Here is a 19,678-nt window from a genome sequence, read left to right as displayed (position 1 = left end):
GTGTGGCCACCCTCTGGGCAGTCGCACAGAGTAACGATACCCCATCCAGCATCCTTTCCTCTCCCAGTGACTCCCTTGCCCTTCTGCACGTGTGCAGGGAGGGCTCTCCCCCTACCCTGAGCCAACAGATTTACCTGTCCTTCTCTCTCCTCCACCTACCCGAGACTGAGTGAAGGGCTTACCCCAACTACCAAGGCTATGCTGTTCAACCTAGTGAGAGCAGACAACCCACCTAGGAAACCAAGGTGCCTGGTACCTATTCCCATCAACTGTAAGAGCCTGCACCACTCCTCAAGCAATACAGAGGAACCCCAATACCTCACAATTTAACACGAGGAAGAACATTACACACTAAATTCCAAGCAGTCAGCCAAAGGGAAATTTTAAGTTCTTAATGCCACAGGCCCCATGTATACTCGATTCTCCATGCTCTCCAGTGAAATGAAACTAAACTGACCAACTGGCAGTCCCAAAGTCATATGTATCTCAATAATACGAAACAATAATTAAAATAATACAAACAAAGAGAAACAATCCAAGGAACTGAGAAATAAGCTAAAATCCTAATATATCAAAACAAAATCAGACAGGCAAATAAGAATCATCAATGTCTTGAAGAGAACAGGCAATTACAAAGCGTATGAAAAGACAGGAAAAAATAGACTTCTGTAACACAACATAAAAAGAAACAGCCTCAGAGGATGAACAAATACCATATTTTTATGCAAATAATGCATGCATCCGACATTGTTTTGCCACCGGCACCCTCCCTCCATGAGGTATTTTTGTAAGCATGCAATGATAATTTTGGTATAAAAAATTAGCACAGCATGCTTACAAAATACCTTGCTGGGAGAGGGTGTGGTTGGCAAAATATGTAGAACATGTGTGTTATTCATATAAAATTGTAGTAATGGAACTATCCAATAAAGACTTCAAAAAAGTAGTTAAGCAAAGAGATAAAGGAAACAACAGAAAAAGCTGGAAGACCTCTTGAAAACATTACAAGAACAAAATGACAAAGTGAGTGAACAGAATCCCTTAAAATTCAACTGGAAATTTCAAAGGTGAGTAATAAAATAACAGAAATAATGCCATGAAAGGACGCAAACGTAAAATTGAAATAGTGGAAGAAAGAATCAATGAAATAGAAGACATCTTCAAGCCTACTTAGTTTGAAGAACAAACAAAAAAGAGGAAGAGAAATGAACAAAGCCAAAGGATTATGTGGCATACCTTCAAAATGAACAATATTTGCAAAACGAAAATTCCAGAAGAAGAAGGAAAAAGAAAAAGAAAATACAGAAAGGATATTTGAAGAATTACTGGTGGACAACTCCCTAGATACTATGAACAAGGAGATTTTAATTCAAGATGCTCAACTAACCACATTCAAGCTAGACTCTAAGAGAAATTCATTAAGACATTATCAAAGTTCTCAGAACCAACATCTGAGAAAGAACTTTGAGAGCAGCACAGGAAAAGAGAAATATCACGTAAAAAGGGGTCCCAAAAAGATTAAGCACCGATTTTTCATCAGAAATCATGTAGGCAAGAATGCAGTGGGATGACATATACAAAGCTCTGAAAGAAAGGAACTGTCAATCAAGAAATTATATATCCAGCATAATTGTCATTCAAAAATCAGGGAGAAATAAGGACATTCTCAGATAAGCAGAAATTAAGGGAATTTGTATACGCCAGACCAGCTGTACAAGAAATATTAAAGAGAGTCTTTCAGATAGAAAACCAATGATATCTATACAACAACATGAGGGAAGGGTAGATGACATCATCACCCTGAGGCCAAGTCAGATGAAGGCATAACAACAGTAAAACAAAGCTAAAAATGATCACAGGGTACTCAGGATACAAAATTGTAATCAATGACATAATCAAAACAAAAGGGAGAATGATTGGTTTATTTATAGAATTACCATGTGGTGAGGAACTTAAGGCTATTTAAAGATATAACCACTGTTTTTGAATGAAGGATGTCAAGTGTTAACGCCTTGGGAACCACAAAAAAAAAAAAAAATAACAAAAAGTTACAGTAAACACAAAAGCAAGAATAATAAATGAAAGGAAAAGAAAACCCATATACAAAAAGAACTCAATCCAGAAAGTAAAGAAAAACAAAGAGATCATTAACACCACACACACAAAACAAAATGGCTACAGTAAATTATTTCCTATAGATAATCACACTGAATTTCAATGGATAAAAATACACAACCCTTTGATATGTTGCCTACAACAGACACACCTTAGGCACAAAAATATAGATAGGCTAAATATCCAAAAAACCCAAATCCATTGCTGTCGAGTCATTTCTGACTCATAGCGACCCTATAGGACAGAGTAGAACTGCCCCCATAGGGTTTCCAAGGAGCAGCTGGTGAATTCGAACTCCTGACCTTTTGGTTAGCAGCCAAGCTCTTAACGGCTGTACCATTATGGCTCCAAGGTTAAAAATCAAAAGAATGGAGGAAAAAAAAACCAAGTAAATATTAACTAAAAGAGAGAAGGAGTGACAATTTAATTAAGTGAAAATTAATTAAAAGAGATAAAGAAGAACATTATATAATGAGGAAAACCTGGTGGCAGAGTGGTTAAGAGCTACGGCTGCTAACCAAAAGGTTGGCAGTTCAAATCCAGCAGGTGCTCCTTGGAAACCATATGAGGTAGTTCTACTCTGTCCTTTAGAGTCACTATGAGTCAGAATTGACTTGACGGCAATGTTCTTTTTTTTTTTTTTTAATTATATAATGATAAAAGGGACAATACACCAAGAACCCAAAAAACCCAGTGCCAGACATAACAATTATAAATATCTATGCACCCAATGCCAGAGCTCCAAAATTTATAAAGCTAACTCTAACAGAACTATAGAGAAATAGTTCTACAATAATAGTAGGAGATTTCAATACACTATTTGCAGCAATTGACAGTACAGCTAGAAAGAAAATAAAGACATAGAAGATCTGAGTATCAGCCCACTGAACCCAACAGATATATATAGAAAACACCACCCAACAGAAGTACAGTACATATTCTTCTCTGATGCACTTGGAACGTTCTCCAAAATAGACCATATTCTAGGTCAGAAAACAAACCTCAGCAAATTTTAAATAGATTGACGTCATGCAAAGCATCATCTCTGCCCATGACAATTTGAAGCTAGAAATAACAGGAAAAATAAGGGAAAAAAGAAATTGTACATGTAAACTTAGTAACAGCACTAAAAATCTATTGGGTCTAAGAGAAACCAAAAGTGAAATTAAAACGTACTTGGAATTAAATGAAAACAAACACAACATAACAAAATCTTCTGGGACACAGCAAAGACAGTGTTAAGATGGAAATTCATAACAATAGATGCGTACATTAAAAAAAGAGAGCCAAAATCAGTAATTTAACCTGACAATTTGAACAAATAGAAAACAAAGAGTGAAAGAAGACCAAAGCTACCAGAAGAAATAAAGATCAGAGCAGAGATACATGAAATAGAAAACAGAAAAACAATAGAAAGAATCAGCAAACCTAGAAGTTGGTTCTTTGAAAGGATCAATAAAATGACAAACCATTGGCTAGACTGACAAGGGAAAAGACACCCAAATAATCAAAATAAGAAATGAAATTATAGATATTACAACAGATCCAAATGAAACTGAGGAAGTCAGAAGAGAATATTATAAAAACCTGGACTTCAGGAAATTTGAAAACCTAGAAGAAATGGGCAGATCCCTATAGAAACAAACTACCTACCTAAACTACACAAACAGAGGTAGAAAATCTAAGCAGACTCATAATAAAGGAAGAGATGGAAGATGTCATGGAAAAGTTCTAAAGTAAAAGCCCCGGACCAGATGGCTTATTAAGGAATTAAAAAAAAAAAAAAAAATTTTTTTTTTATTGTGCTTTAGGTGAAGGTTTACAGAGTAAAATAGTTTCCCGTTCAACAACATGTGCACAGAATATTCCAAGACATTGGTCCCAGTCCTCTCAATGTATCAGCCATCTCTCCATTTCTGCCCTGGGTTCCCAGTTACCTTTCTTTTAGTTTTCCTACCCCTTCCTGCCTTCTCGTCTTTGCTTTTGGGCAGATTTTGCCCTTTTTGTTCTCAAGTAAGTAACTGTTCTAAGGATCTTGTTCCTCTTGGGTGTTACTGTTTATTTTATAGACTTGTCTATTGTTTCACTGAAAGGTGTTCTCTGGGAATGGCTTTGGTTCCATGTTAAAAGGGTGTCTTAGGTCCAGTTTTGGGAGTCCTCCAGTCTATCAGACTAGTAAGTCTGGTCTTTCTTGTGGATTTGAGTTTTGTTCAACATTTTTCTCCCACTCTGTTTGGCACCCTCTATTGTGATCATCACGGTCAGAGCAGTTGGTAGTGGTAGCCAAGCACCATCTAGTTCTGGTCTTGGGGTCATGTAGACTGTGGTTCATGTGGTCCATTCGTCCTTTAGACTAATTGCTGCCTTGATTCACTGAGGAATTTTACTAGACATTCAGAGAAGAATTGACACCAATTCTATGCAAACTCTTTTAAATCATAGAAGAGGAAGGAATACTCCTAACTCATTCTGTGAAGCCAACATAACCCTGATACCGAAGCCAGGTAAAGACCGCCAAACAAGAATACTATACACCAATATCCCTCATGAAATACAGATGCAAAAATTTTTAACAAAATTATGTCAAAGAGAATTCAGCAACGTATTAGGAAAATGATACACCACAGTCAAGTGGGATTCATACCAGGAATGCAAGGATGGGTCAACATTAGAACATCAATTAATGTAATTCAGCATATTCATTAAACAAGGAAAAGAACCTCATGATCATCTCAATTGACGTAGAAAAAGTATTCGATAAAATCCAACACCCTTTCCTGATAAAAACTCTCAGCAAAATACGAATAGAAAGAAATTCCTCAACATAACTGAGGGCAAATATGAAAAACCAATAGCCACCATTCTCCTCGATGGAGAAAGAGTGAAAATGGGAACAAGGCAAGGATGCCCACTATCACCACTCTAATTTACTAATGCACTGGCAGTCCTAGCCAGAGCAATAAGCAAGGAAAGAAAAAGAGGATATCCAAAAGAGGAAAGGAAGAAATAAAATTATCCCTGTTTGCAAATACCATAATCCTGTACATAAAAAAACCCCAAAGATTCCACAAGAAAGCTCTGGATCTAATAGAAGAATTCAACAATGTTGTGGAATACAAGATTAATAAAAAAAAAAAAAAAAAAAGAATCAGCTTGATTCATATACACTAACGGAAGAAGATGAAAAGGAAATCAGGAAAATAATACCATTTATAATAGCCTCCCAAATTATAAAATACTTAGGAATAAACTAATCAGAGAAGTGAAAGACTTATACAATGAAAACTACAAAACACTAATAAAAAAACCCACTGCCATCTACAAGAGACTAAAAAGACCTATTTAAATGGAAGGACATTCCCTGCTCATGAATTAAAAAAATTCAGTACTGTGAAAATGTCAGTACTACTCAGAATGATCTATGGATACAATTTAATCTCAATCTAAATTCTAACAACGTTGTTTACTGTAATGGCAAAAACTAATCACCAGCTTTATATGGAAAGGAGTGAGGCCCCAAATAGCTGAATAAATATTGAACAAAAAGAACAAAGTAGGAGACCTCATACTTCCCAAACTTAAAACATACTGTACATCTGCAGTCATTAAAGCAGCCTGATATTGGTTCAGTGATAGGGCACATAAACCAGTGGAATAGAAGAGAGAACCTTGAAAAAATCTGTCCATTTGTGGACAACTGACTTTTTTTGTTTGTTTTGAGTCAGTCTTTTTTTTTTTAAATAATTTTTATTGTGCTTTAAGTGAAAGTTCACAAATCAAGTCAGTCTGTCACATATAAGCTTATATACACCTTACTCCATACTCCCACTTACTCTCCCCCTAATGAGTCAGCCCACTCCCTACTTCCAGTCTCTCCCTTCATGACAATTTTGCCAGTTTCTGTCCCTCTCTGCCCTCCTATCTCCCCTCCAGACAGGAGATGCCAACACAGTCTCGTGTCTACCTCATACAAGTAGCTCACTCTTCATCAGCATGTCTCTCTAACCCATTGTCCAGTCCCTTCCATGTCTGATGAGTTGTCTTCAGGAATGGTTCCTGTCCTGGGCCAACAGAAGGTTTGGGGACCATGACCGCAGGGATTCTTCTAGTCTCAGTCAGACCATTAAGTCTGGTCTTTTTATGAGAATTTAGGGTCTGCATCCCTGTTCCCCTGCTCCCTCAGGGGTTCTCTGTTGTGCTCCCTGTCAGGGCAGTCATCCGTTGTGGCCGGATACCATGTAGTTCTTCTGGTCTCAGGATGATGTTAAGTCTCTGGTTCATGGGGCCCTTTTTGTCTCTTGGGCTCATAGTTATTGTGTGACCTTGGTGTTCTTCATTCTCCTTTGATCCACGTGGGTTGAGACCAATTGATGCATCTTAGATGGTGTGGACAACTGATTTTTAACAATGGATCAAAGTCTATTCAGTGGGGAAGGAACAGTCTCTTACCAATGGTGCTGGTAAATTGGATAACCACACGGAGAAAAATGAAACAGGACCCATATCTCACACCATACACAAAAACTAACTCAAAATGAATCAAGGACCTAAATGTTCAAGCCAAAACCATAAAATTCTTGGAAGAAAACGTATGGCCAAAACTATGGGATTTAAGTTATCTAGTGCTGCTGTAACAGAAATACCACAACTGGATGGCTTTAACAGTTTATTCTCACACAGTTTAGGAGGCTTTAAGTTCAAATTCAGAGTGCCAGCTCCAGGGGAAGGCTTTCTCTCTCTTGGCTCTGGAGGAAGGTACTTGTCATCAATCTGCCCCTGGTCTAGGAGCTTCCCAGCGCAGGGACCCCAGGTCTAAAGAACATGCTTGCTCCCAGCTCTTTCTTGGTAGTAGGAGATCCCTCTTCTCTCTGCTTGATTCTCTCTTTATATTTCAAAAGAGATGGACTCAAGACACAACTTAATCCTATAGTGGAGTCCTGCTTCATTAACATAACTGCCTCTAGTCCTGCCTTATGAACTTTATAGAGGTTAGGATTTACAGCATATAGGATAATCACATCAGATGACAAAATGGTGGACAACCACACAATACTGGGAATCGTGGTCTAGCCAAGTAGGCACACATTTTGGGGGGACTCAGTTCATTCTATAACAGGGACTTAGTTTTTTTTTTTATTTTTAAGGACAGATTATCTAATTCAACTACAAATGCAAGAGTAGCAGGTGACAAAATAGATAACTGGGACCTCCTAAAAATTAAATACTTATGCTCATCAAAAGCCACCCTACAGAGTGGAAAAAAATCTTTAGGAACAACATATCAGATACAGGTCTAATCTCTAAAATATATAGAAAACTTCAACTCAATAACAAAAAGATAAACAACCCAATTAAAAAATGGGCAAAGAATATGTACAGACACTTCACCAAAGAGGACATTCAAGTGGTCAACAAACACATGAAGAGACGTTCATGATCTTTAGCTATTAAAAAAAAAAGAGAGATGCAAATTAAAACAACGGTGAGATATCACCTCACCCTTGCTAAAATGGCACTGATCACAAAAATAGAAAACAGCAAATGCTGGCGAGGATGTGGGAAGATTGGAACCCTTATCCACTGCTGTGGGACTGTAAAATGATATGGTACTTCATCAAAAAACTAGAAATAGAGCTACCTTATGACCCAGCAATCCCACTTCTAGGTATATAGCCTGCAGGCCTAATACAAGTGACACGAGCAGATGTATGCTCACTGCTGCAGTCTTCACTATAGCAAAAAGGCAGCCCAAATGCCCATCAGTGGATGGATGGATGAGCAAAATGTGGCCCATACATACAGTGGAATACTATGCAGCCATGAAGATACTGATGAATACTCGAAACATAAGGTGGGGGAATCTGGAGGACATTATGCTGTGTGAAATAAGTTGATCAAAAAAGGACAAGTAGTGAATGCTCCTACTTTTATAAAAAGACAAAAATATGTAAACATACAGAAACCAACCTTCATTGATGGTTACCAGGGAGGAGTAGGTAGGGAGAGGGGAACTAACTCGTTGGACAGTAGACCCTTATTACTGCCACATCTTTCTTCTGCAGAGTGGCTGGTGGGTTTGAACCACTGACATTTTGGTTAGCAGCTGAGGACTTAACCACTGAGCCACCAGGGCTCCTCCCTGATGATATACCAAGTGTTAATTCTTATCACTTTGTACACCGTTATCACATATCTTTGAAGAGTCATGGTTTTTAACATTGATCTAAACTGTCCTGGGTTTGTTTTTTTTTTTCCCCAATTAAAACGTTTCTTGGAGCCATGGAGGCTTGATGATCCCCTGAAACTATTGCCCTGAGATAATCTTTACACTTGGAAGTGAAAATATTCCCTGAAGTCTTCTTTAAAGCAAACAGTAGTTAAGCTTAACCGATAAAGAATGTGTGCCTTGAGCATTGTGCCCTTTTAAGATCTATGTATATGGGATCAAATTGACAACAGCAACTTGAAAGATTAGATAGGAACCTTAGGGGACAGTGAGTTTATGTTAATGGGGGAGGAACAGCTCAGAAAAGGAGGGTGAGAATGGTTGCAGAACTCAAAAAATGTAGTCCGTGTCACTGAATTGTTCGTGTAGAAACGGCTGAAGTAGTGTATGTTCTGCTCTGTATGTTCTCCACAACAACAAAACTACAATAAATTACCAAAAGAAAAAAGACATTTGAAAGTTCAGTTGAGCTTGTGATTCTCACCTGACTTTACCTGCTCATTCTATAGCATTCTCCCCTGTTGAGTCACCTGGCATTGCCTGTAATAATTCAGTTTTGGCCATAAGTCATAGGTAATGTAAATAAATTGTAGGTAGTGTGGCAGAAATTTGTGTTCTCTTTGTCCACAAGTGTTAAGAACCTTTCGATTTTCAGGTTTTTTGTTTTCTTTTTTTAATAAGGCAGTTGAATGTGCCAGTAATGTTGAAAATTGACCACTTTGGAAACTTTGGCAATCTAAGGAGTAAGTTGGAAGTATTACATATATGTCATTTTCAGATTTTGGTGTGAGAAATGCATGTTGTGATCTCCTAATTATGTTTATCTTACCATTTTAACCTTTTTAATCATTGTAACCAAGGTTAGCTTATTCCAGCAACTCCCATGATAGATTTTAGTTGATATTGAGGTACATGATATAATAGCTGACTTTGAAATTTGGTTATATAAGAGCATGAAAATTCTAATTTTCACAAAAAATTTTTCCATTAGACAGTAAAAGTTAAATATTTAAATTCCCCCGTTAACTTAGGTGACTGTTTTTTCTTATTCTTAAAAATGAAACTGAATTAAATTATAATTTTTAGAAGAGATTATTAAATCAAGATGCATTACTGTTGGTAGACAGTCACCAAAATCATTAAAATTAGCTATAGTTCACTTTTAAAAATTATTAATACTGAAGGACTAGTCATAAACCTTTTGTCTTTATTGTTTTTTTCAGGCAAGAGGGGCAGATGTTCCAGAGATTCCTGGAGACCTTGCTCTTAAGACATGCGGCGGTACAGCCAGTATGAAGGTTAAACATGTGAAAAAGTAAGTAGTAAGTTTACAGTAGGAGCCCTGGTGGCTCTGTGGTTAAGAGCCTGACTGCTGGCCAAAAGGTCAGCGGTTCAGGCCCACCTGCCGCTCCGTGGGACAAAGATGTGGCAGTCTGCTTCCATAAAGATTATAGCCTTGGAAACCCTAAGGAACAGTTCTACTCTGTCCTGTCGGGTCACTTTCAGTTGGAGTTGACTTGATGGCAACGGGTTTGGGTATGTTTGGGTTCATTTTGCAATGAGATTTAAATGAATTTCTTTAAGTGAGAACCAGTTCTTTACTTCTCTTGAAATTTTACTTAGATTCCTTTCGACATAGACTCTTAGTGACTGTACATTTAATGACGCCTTCAGGTCTTAAATTGGGACTCAACAAGTAGTGGATTAGGTCCACAGATTGTTTTCTTTGTCTAAAAATATGCTTTATTTTGTCCTTAAAACCATTATATGTCGTTATCTGTTAGTTTGCATTCTTTAACTGGAGTAATCCAAGCACGTCCTTCTTGGTTCCTTTAATGCAGGCTCTCATTCATTTAGAAAAATGAATTCTTCGTTGTTTGAGTTATGAGATTGCTGTATCTTAGCTTTTGTCGTTTAGAAACCTGAAATGGATACCAGTAGTTGACTCTTAAGTGAAATATCTGAAAGTATCTGTTTACGTTTTAACCAGAAATTCATCTTTTCACGAGATAGAGGGATAGCTAGGAGTCCATGGGTCTTGCAAATGGTTAACCTACTTGGTTGGCGTTCAGATTTACCCAGCGGTGCCTCGTAAGAAAGCCCTGATGATCTGCTTCTGAAAAGTCAGCCGTCATAAACCCTACAGAGCACAGTTCTACTCTGGCACACATGGGGTTGTGATGATCAGAACTGATTTTAACGCACCTGGTCTGGTTTTTGGTTTTATTAGGGTTAGATAGCTATACTTCATTTGTAAGTAGGGAAAGGACAAGGATAAAAATGTTCCTTCTGCACCCAGATCCAACAACGCAGGACTGATGGGCTGTGACAACATTCACAGGTAAAATCCAGTTTTGTATCTTGTGGTGGGAATGCTACTCTGGCTAGTTGCTGGCTGTTCAGTTTCCGTAACATTCACTGCAAGTATGGCTTTGCTATGGGCTTTGGGCCGGGCCGAGGTTAGGAGAGCAAAGAGATGCTTTTATTTACTTATTTTTTGACCCGTGCACTAAATATAATTTTCATTTGCTTCAGTGTATCTCCGAAAGGATTTGTGTGAATTATGTGTGTTAGGCGCATGGGCTTATCCAGTGTTTTTGCTTGCATGAGATCCTGAAATCCGTTGTATTTTTCTCCTTAGACTTAGTAATTCTGACTATCCCAGTGTCTTCTTTCTTACTGACTTATTTTTCTGTACTTCAGGTTACCCTTCACCAAAGGTCACTTTCCGAAGATGGCTGAATGTGCACATTTCCACTATGAGAACGTTGAGTTCGGCAGCATACAGGTATATCTGAAATATTGTCCACATCTAGAATTAAGACATATAAAACTGGAAAGCAGTTTTTTCTGTTGATCTCTTTTTGGATAGAGTAAAAACTTTTATTCTCTTCTATTGATTCTTACTTGATGCCTGATGACTCCTGTTTCAAGTGGAAACATTATAATAGAATCAGTGTAAAGCTCAGGATTCCTATCGAATTCCTAGACACACTTTGTCCCTATTTTATGTCATGAAGTATTCTAGTTGATACCTGACTTTTGTTTTATCGTAGTAGTGATGGATGAGTCAGAGTCAGGGGGTGGCGAGGAGTGGGCTGGGGTAGAAGGAGAAGTGCTAATAGAGTTAAAAAAAAAAATGCATATATATATATATATATATACACACACACATTATGTATATATACATGTATACATACACATTATACTCCTGTTGTTGTTGTTAGGTGCCATCAGGTCTGTTCCAACTCATAGTGACCCTAAGTACAGCAGAATGAAACACCGCCGGGTCCTGCGCCATCGTCACAACTGTTGTTACGCTTGAGCCCTCTGCTGCTATCTGAGAATATAGAATGAGAATTTGCATGTGGTAGATTCAGGTGTTTTTATGCAGCATAGAGAGGTTCTCAACTTGCTGTCAGTCGCCTTAACGGCAGCTTCTCCAGAAGAAGAAAATGCATGGGAAGTAATTGATGTCATTGATAGTATGTCACAGTGGGCAACTTTTTGTGATTGTCATTCATAAACAAGTTAGATGAATTCGATCTAAAGGATTTATGAAAATGAAGAATATTTTATTTCAGATAATTTAACAATTTGAGTGTTCATTTAATATTTATAATGCTTGCCTACTGTGACATCAAATAAAGGACACTTTGTTTCTTTTACCCTTATATCCTTGAGGTTGCAGTTATAATGACGAATTTGTTAGCTCAGTTATAGCCGTTTAAGGAAACAAGTGAGTGCTTTTTTCCTTCTCTGTTAAGTGTTTTGATTTATCTACTTCGTGATTTAGTTTACACAGGTTATAATCTGGGAAACTTATTTTCTAGTTATTTTACTTTGCTTGTGTGTTTTTTTTTTTTTTAATTGTGCTTTAGATGGAAGTTTATAGCCCAAGTTAGTTTCTCATGCAAAAATTTATACACACATTGTAATGTGACCCTAGTTGCTCTCTCTATAATGTGACAGCACACTCCTCCTTTCCACTCGGATTTCCTGTGTCCATTCAACCAACTCCTGTCCCTTTCCGCCTTTTCACCTTGCCACCAGGCAGGAGCTGTCCATTTAGTCTTGTATATTTACTTGTTTTTTTCATCTTCAGATGGTTGAATGAGCTTTTTTGGAGGCAGTAAACATCGTGAGGAGTTTTAGTGCACATCATGAAAAGGAATCTGAGGCTAAAGATCTAAAATCAGATAGGAAAACTATTTAAGATTTTGATGCTATGTAATAGGCAGAAATGCTCTGGGTGATTTTTTTTTAAATATTATTAATGGTGTAAGCATTGTTTATGGAATAAAGTACTGGCCTTTGTTATGAAATGTAGATTCTAATTTCCTTTCTGCTTCTAAGGAAATTTGTGATGTTGGGCAAATAGCTCAGTGTCTTAGGGTTTCAGCTGCACCTTCCCACCACGCTGTAGAATTTCCATCCTGTGTTGGTTATTCTGTTTGGCCCACCCCACCCCAGAACGCTTTCTCCGTTGAGTTCTACAGTGCCCTCTCTTCTGTGTCTTGGGAGGCTGACATAAACCACGCTTCCCAGAGCCCCTTGTCTCCTGCTCCTCCTGGTTGGGCTCAGCCAGTGTCAGATACCATCTGGAGGGAAACTGGTTTCTGTTAGCCAAGTTGTGCAGTAGAAGAACTGCCTCACTGGTCCTGGGAGTAACAAAAACTTGCCTTGACTTATGTATTTATGTTTTTCACTTGGGTTGCTGTTTCACCAGGGCTCCTTCTTTGAAGCTGTCTACGATTTTTTTTTTTTTAATTCAGAAAAATAATCTTCGGGACTTTCAGTTATGAAATGAAAATAATTATTTTAATTCTGTATGCTAGAAATTCTGATTATTAAGTTTATTTAGACTAGAAGACACAGTTGCTTATGAAACAACTTAGAAACAAATAATTTGAATCAGTAATATTATGACTATATAACATAAAAGGATATTTTTTTGATGTCCGCTTCGGATTCCTGCCTTGTATATCCAAACTGATGTCCCTGCATTTTCATTTGGAAGTTTAATAAGCATCTTAAACTTAACATGCCCAGAATAATCTCCTTTCAGATGTGCTTCTCCTGCTGTCTTCCTTATTTTGGGAAATAACAACTCTACCCTTTCAGTTACTGAGGCTACCAGTAACCTTCTGTCCCTGCTCATGTTCAATCCATCAGCCAATTTCTTGACTCTGCCTTGAAAATATATCCAGTACCTGACCATACCTACCAACTTCTCTGCTGTACTTTGACCTAAACCATTGTCATTTGGGGGGAATATTTCAGTAGCTTTCTACAGTCAGCATAGCAGCAAGACTGATGATTTTCAGATGTAAGTCAGATCATGTCACTTTTTCACAACCTTCCAATTACTTCTCATCTTATTCATAGTACAAACTATATTCCTTAAAATGTCCTAAAGGAATTTACAGGATTTACCGTCAAGGCTGGAAACCCTGGCGGTGTAGTGGTTAAGTGCTACGGCTGCTACCCAAGAGGTCAGCAGTTCGAACCCACCAGGCGCTCATTGGAAACTCTATGGGCCAGTTTTACTCTGTCCTATAGGGTCACTATGAGTTGGAATCAACTCGACGGCAGTGGGTTTGGTTTTTGGATACCATCGAGGCACCCTCACAGGTGCTGCCATGCTAGTCCTCTTCCACATGTTGCTGTAAAACAGCGTTGGGGGACACTTATGAAAATACCTTGTGGGGGTGGGGAGAGTGCAGGCGGCAAACACACGCAGAAGGCGTGTGTTATTTGTATAAAAATACGGTACGTATGTTTATTTATTAGGAAAAATAAAATGGAACGGATGGTAAACAGTCCTTTTATCCTAGATGTTAACTAGTTATTATATATCTTTTTAGAATTTTTTAAATTTATTGTTCCTTACAGTTGCAATATCTATTTTATTTTTTTAAGTTGTACTTCAGATGAAGGTTTATAGAACAAACTAGTTTCTCATTGAATAGTTAGTACGTATATTGTTTTATGACATCGTTAACAACCCCATGACATGTCAACACTCTCCCTTCTCAACCTTGGATTCCCTATTACCAGCTTTCCTGTTCCCTCCTGACTTCTAGTCCTTGCCACTGGGCTGGTGTGCCGCTTTAGTCTCGTTTTGTTTTATGGGACTGTCCAATCTTTGGCTGAAGGATGAACCTCAGGAGTGACTTCATTACTGAGCTGAAAGTGTGTCAGGGAGCCATACTCTCAGGGTTTCTCCAGTCTCTGTCAGGCCAACAAGTCTGGTCTTTCTTTTTGAGTTAGAATTTTGTTCTACATTTTTCTCCAGCTCTGTCCGGGACCCTCTATTATGATCCCTGTCGGAGTAGTCACTGGTGTTAGCCGGGTACCATCTAGTTGTACTGGACTCAGTCTGGTGGAGGCCGTGGTAGATGTGGTCCGTTAGTCCCTTGGAATAATCTTTCCTCTGTATCTTTACTTTTCTTCATTCTTCCTTCCTCCCAAAGGGTTGAGACCAGTGGAGTGTCCTAGATGGCTGCTCACAGGCCTTTAAGACCCCGGACACTACTCAACAAAGTAGAATATAGAACATTTTCTTTATAAACTATGTTATGACAATTGAGTTAGATATTTCCCGAGACCATGGCCCCCACAGCCCTCAGCCCAACAATTTGGTCACTCAGGGAGTTTTGATGTGCCTATGGAGTTTCAATGACCTTACCTTGAACAGGTTGTGCTGGCTTCCCCAGTATTGTGTACTGTCTTACCCTTCACCAAACTTACCACCTATCGTCTATTTAGCATTTTTCATCCCCACCCTTCCCCTCCCTCATAACCATCAAAGATTGTTTTCTTTTTGTGCATAAAACTTTTCATGAGTTTTTACAGTAATGGTCTTAGTTATCTAGTGCTGCCATAACAGAAATACCACAAGTGGATGGCTTTAACAAAGAGAAACTTATTTTCTCACAGTCTAGTAGGTTACAAGTCTAAATTCAGGGCGTCGGCTCCAGGGGAAGGCTTTCTCTCTTTGTCAGCCCTGGAGAAAGGTCCTTGTCCTCAATCTTCTCCTGGTCAAGGAGGCTCTCGGGTGCAGGGACCCCAAGTCCAAAGGATACGCTCTGCGCCTGGTGCTGCGCTCTTGGTGGTATGAGGTCCCCAACTCTCTGCTTGTTTCCTTTTTCTTTTATCTCTTGAAAGATAAAAGGTGGTGCAGGCCACACCCCAGGGAAACTCCCTTTACCTTGGATCAGGGAGGTGACCTAAGTGAGGGTGGTGTTAAAATCCTACCCTAATCCTCTCAACATAAAATTACAATCACAAAATGGCAGACAGCCATACAATACTGGGAATCATGGCCTAACCAAGTTGATCCACACATTTTTGGGGGGACATAATTCAGTTTATGACAGGTCTCATACAATATTTGTCCTTCTGTGATTGACTTATTTCACTCAGCATAAGGTCCGCCAGATCATCCATATTATGAGATCCTTCACAGATTCGTCATTGTTCTTTATCGTTGCATAATACCCCGTTGTGTGTATGTACCACAGTTGATTATGCATTCATCTGTTGATGGGCATCTAGGTTGTTTCCATCTTTTTGCTATTGTGAACAACGCTGAATGAACATGGGTATGCATATGTCCATTTGCGTGACGATTCTTATTTTTCTAGAATATTTCTAGAATATTCCTAGGAGTGGGATTGCTGGATCATGTGGTATTTCTATTTCTAGCTTTCTAAGGAGGTGCCATATCATTCTCCAAAATGGTTGTATCATTTTGTATTTGTATCAGCTGTGCATAAGAGTTTTGATCTCCCAGCAGGCTCTCCAACATTTGTCATTTCCTGTTTTTTTGATCGTGCTGGTAAAGCTGGGGTGAGATGGTATCTCATTGTAGTTTCGATTTGCATTTCTTTAATGGCTAGTGATCACACACATTTCCTCATTTGTCTGTTGACTGCTTGAATGTCTTCTTTGGTGAAGTATCTGTTCATTTCCTTTGCCCATTTTTTAACGGGATTATTTATGGTTTTGTTGTAGAGGTTTTGAATTTTCTTGTAGATTTTAGAGATTAGACATTTGTCTGATTTGTAATAGCCAGAAATTTTTTACCACTCTGTAGGTTTTCTTTTTACTCTTTTGGTGAAGTCTTTTGATGAGTGTAGTGTTTAATATTTAGAAGATCCCAGTTATCTAGCTTATCTTCTGGAGGTTGTGTTGTCGGTTGTGGTTTGTGTCTTGTTAATGCTGTGTTTTAGGGCCTCTAGTGTTGATCCTGTTTTTTCTTCAGTGAACTTCACAGTTTTTGGCTTTATATTTAGATCTTTGATCCATTTGAGTTAGTTTTTGTATATGGTGTGAGGTGGGGGTCCTGTTTCATTTTTTTGCAGATGGACATCCAGTTTTGCCAACACCGTTTGTTAAAAAGACTGTCCTTTCCCCATTTGATGGACTTTGGGCCCTTGTTGAAGATAAGGTGACCATAGGTGGATGGATTTACACCTGGGTTCTCAGTTTTGTTCCATCGATTAATGTATCTGTCATTGTACCAGTACCAGGCTGTTTTCACTACCATAGTTGCATAATAGGTTCTGAGGTCAGACAGTGTGAGTCCTCCTACTTTATTCTTCTTTGTCAATAGTGGTTTACTTATCTGGGACTTCTTCTCTTTCCATATAAAGTTAATGATTAGTTTTTCCACCTCTTTAAAGAATGTTGTTGGTATTTGGATCAGGATTGCATTGTATTTATAAATCACTTGGGGTAGAATTGAAATTTTCACAATGTTGAGTGTACCTTTTTTTTTTTTTTAGTGTACCTATCCATGAGAATGGTATGTTTTTCCATTTATGTAGATCTCTCTTGGTTTCTTGTAGTAATGTTTTGCAGTTTTCTTTGTATAGAATAGGTCTTTTACACCCTTGGTTAGATTTTTTCCTGTTTTATTTATTTGGGGGGGGGGTGGTATTATAAATGGTACTGTTATCCTGATTTCCTTTTCATTGTTCTTTATTGGTGTATACGAATCCAACTGATTTTTGTATGTTTCTTGTATCCAGCTTCTCTGGTGAATCTTTCCATCAGTTCTAGTGGTTTTTTTTTGTGGAGTCTTTTGGGTTCTATGTATAGTATTGTATCATCCACAAAGAGTGATGGTTTAACTTCTTCATTACTAATTTGGATGCCTTTTATTTCTTTTTGCTGCCGTATTGCTCTAGCTAGGTCTTCCAGCACAATGTTAAATAGGAGTGGTCATAATGGGCATCCTAGTCTTGTTCTTGTTCTCAAGAGGAATGTTTTCAGCCTGTTTCCATTAAGAATGATGTTGGCCATTGGTTTTGCATAGATGCCCTTTATTATGTTGAAAAATTTCCCTTCTATACCTATTTTATTGAGAGTTTTTATCAGGATTGGGTGTTGGACTTTGTCGAATGCCTTTTCTGCATCAATTGAGATGACCATGTGATTCTTTTCTTTCCTTTTACTTACGTGGTTGATTACATCGATTGGTTTTCTAATGTTGAACCTTCCTTGCATACCTGGTATGAGTCCTGCTTCGTCATGATGTGTTATTGTTTTGATATGATGCTGAATTCTGTTGGCTAGAATTTTGTTGAGAATTTTTGCATCTATATTCATGAGAGATATTGGTCTGTAATTTTCTTTTTTTTGTGGTATCTTTGCCTGGTTTTCTGGAAACTCTGGTGGAGTAGTGGTTAAGTGCTATGGCTGCTAACCAAGAGGTTGGCAGTTCAAATCCACCGGGCGCACCTTGGAAACCCTATGGGGCCTTTCTACTCTGTCCTATAGGGTCGCTGTGATTTGGAATTGACTCAACAGCAGTGGGTTTGGTTTTTTGGTTTTGCCTGGTTTTAGTATCAGGGTTCTGCTGGCTTCATAGGATGAATTTGGAAGTATCGTTCCTTTTTCTGTGTTCTGAAATAGTTTGAGTAGTACTGGCATAAGCTTTTCTCTGAATGTTTAGTAGAATTCTCCAGTGAAGCCATCTGGGCCAGGGTTTTTTTTTTTTCTTTCTTTTTTGGTGGGAGTTTTTCAATTACCTTTTGAATCTCTTCTCTTGTTATGGGTCTGTTCAGATTTTCAACATCATTTTGTATGAGTTTGGATAGGTAGTGTGTTTCTAGAAATTTGTCCATTTCCTCTAGGTTTTCAAATTTGTTGGAGTGTAGTTTTTCATAATAGTCTGTTACGATTCTTTTTATTTCAGTTGGGTCTGTTTTAATATCCCCCATTTCATTTCTTATTTGGGTTATTTGCGTCCTCTCTTGTTTTTCTTTTGTCACTTTCCCAGTGGTTTGTCAATTTTGTTGATCCTTCAAAGAACCAATTTTTAGTTTTGTTGATGTAGATTTTTTTACATGTATTTATGAAATGAAGCCCTGGGGGCACAATGGTTAAGAACTTGGCTGGTAGCCAAAAGGTCAACAGTTCAAATCCACCAGCCTTTCCTTGGAAACCCTATGGGGCAGTTTTACTCTGTCTTATATGGTTGCTATGAATTGGAACCAACCTGACGGCACCTAACAACAACAACAACAATACAACATTTATAAAATATGTAGTAGTAACTTTGAATCAACTCGACGGCAGTGGGTTTGGTTTTTCTGGTTTACGTTTAGATATAGCTGTAATGATATCTGTTTATGCGTCCCTTCCAAAGTACGGAATGAATTTTACTATACATAATGCCTTGAAACTTGCTTTTTCCTTTGAAGTGTACCTTGGACATATTATGTCAGTTCAGTAATTTGGATTTACCTCATTCTTTTTCACAGCTACGTATTTATTTTTGATCGTGCCTTAATTTACTCAGTTCCCTATTGATGGACATGCCAAGTTTTTTTTGATCTGAATATATTCATTAAAGTAATTTATATAGGAGAATTCGCTTGGTCAGCGGATATGTACATATAATATGTTAACAGTTGTTGCTAAGCTATTCTTTGAAATATGTTAGTTTCCTCAGTGGCCAATGTGAATACCTTTTCATTGCATCCTTGCATGTGGCAAGTACAAATCATACCAAATTTCTCTATCTTCTTAACTGTACTTTTGCCAGTCTGGAAATACATACAAATACATACACATTTAATGTGTAGTAAAGGTTACCATTTTTGGATCTATTGGAGAAGATGGATTAGATACTACATGTTGATTTACTGACCATCCACTTGGAAAAAAAAAAGGTGGATCTTTGCCTCAAAAGGACCTTATAAGTTAAGTTCTTTAATCTTCTGTTTAAAGAGACGGGCATTTGAGCAATGCAATGACTTGTCAAGGGCCACACAGATGGTAAATAGTAGAACCAGCACTTGAAACTACACAATTTGTCTCTAA

The 19,678-nt window shown here is 38.0% G+C and overlaps 1 protein-coding gene across 5 annotated transcripts in view; it reads left to right on the top strand.

The window, feature by feature from the left end:
- Positions 1-19,678, top strand: part of ARHGAP32 (Rho GTPase activating protein 32) — a 411,930-nt gene that overhangs the window by 207,766 nt on the left and 184,486 nt on the right. For 4 of the 5 annotated variants that reach the window (XM_049857308.1, XM_049857306.1, XM_049857309.1 and 1 more), the window contains exons 3-5: positions 9,565-9,656; positions 10,641-10,682; positions 11,045-11,129. In XM_049857308.1, the coding sequence (XP_049713265.1) occupies positions 9,565-9,656; positions 10,641-10,682; positions 11,045-11,129 (219 nt within the window). The remainder of the gene's footprint in view (positions 1-9,564; positions 9,657-10,640; positions 10,683-11,044; positions 11,130-19,678) is intronic. The other variant, XM_049857307.1, reaches the window with a different exon arrangement.

The sequence above is a fragment of the Elephas maximus genome, chromosome 17 (assembly GCF_024166365.1).
Source record: "Elephas maximus indicus isolate mEleMax1 chromosome 17, mEleMax1 primary haplotype, whole genome shotgun sequence".
NCBI classification, from domain to species: domain Eukaryota; kingdom Metazoa; phylum Chordata; class Mammalia; order Proboscidea; family Elephantidae; genus Elephas; species Elephas maximus.
Note: the sequence above shows the minus strand (reverse complement) of the source record. Positions and strands in the feature narration are given on the sequence as shown.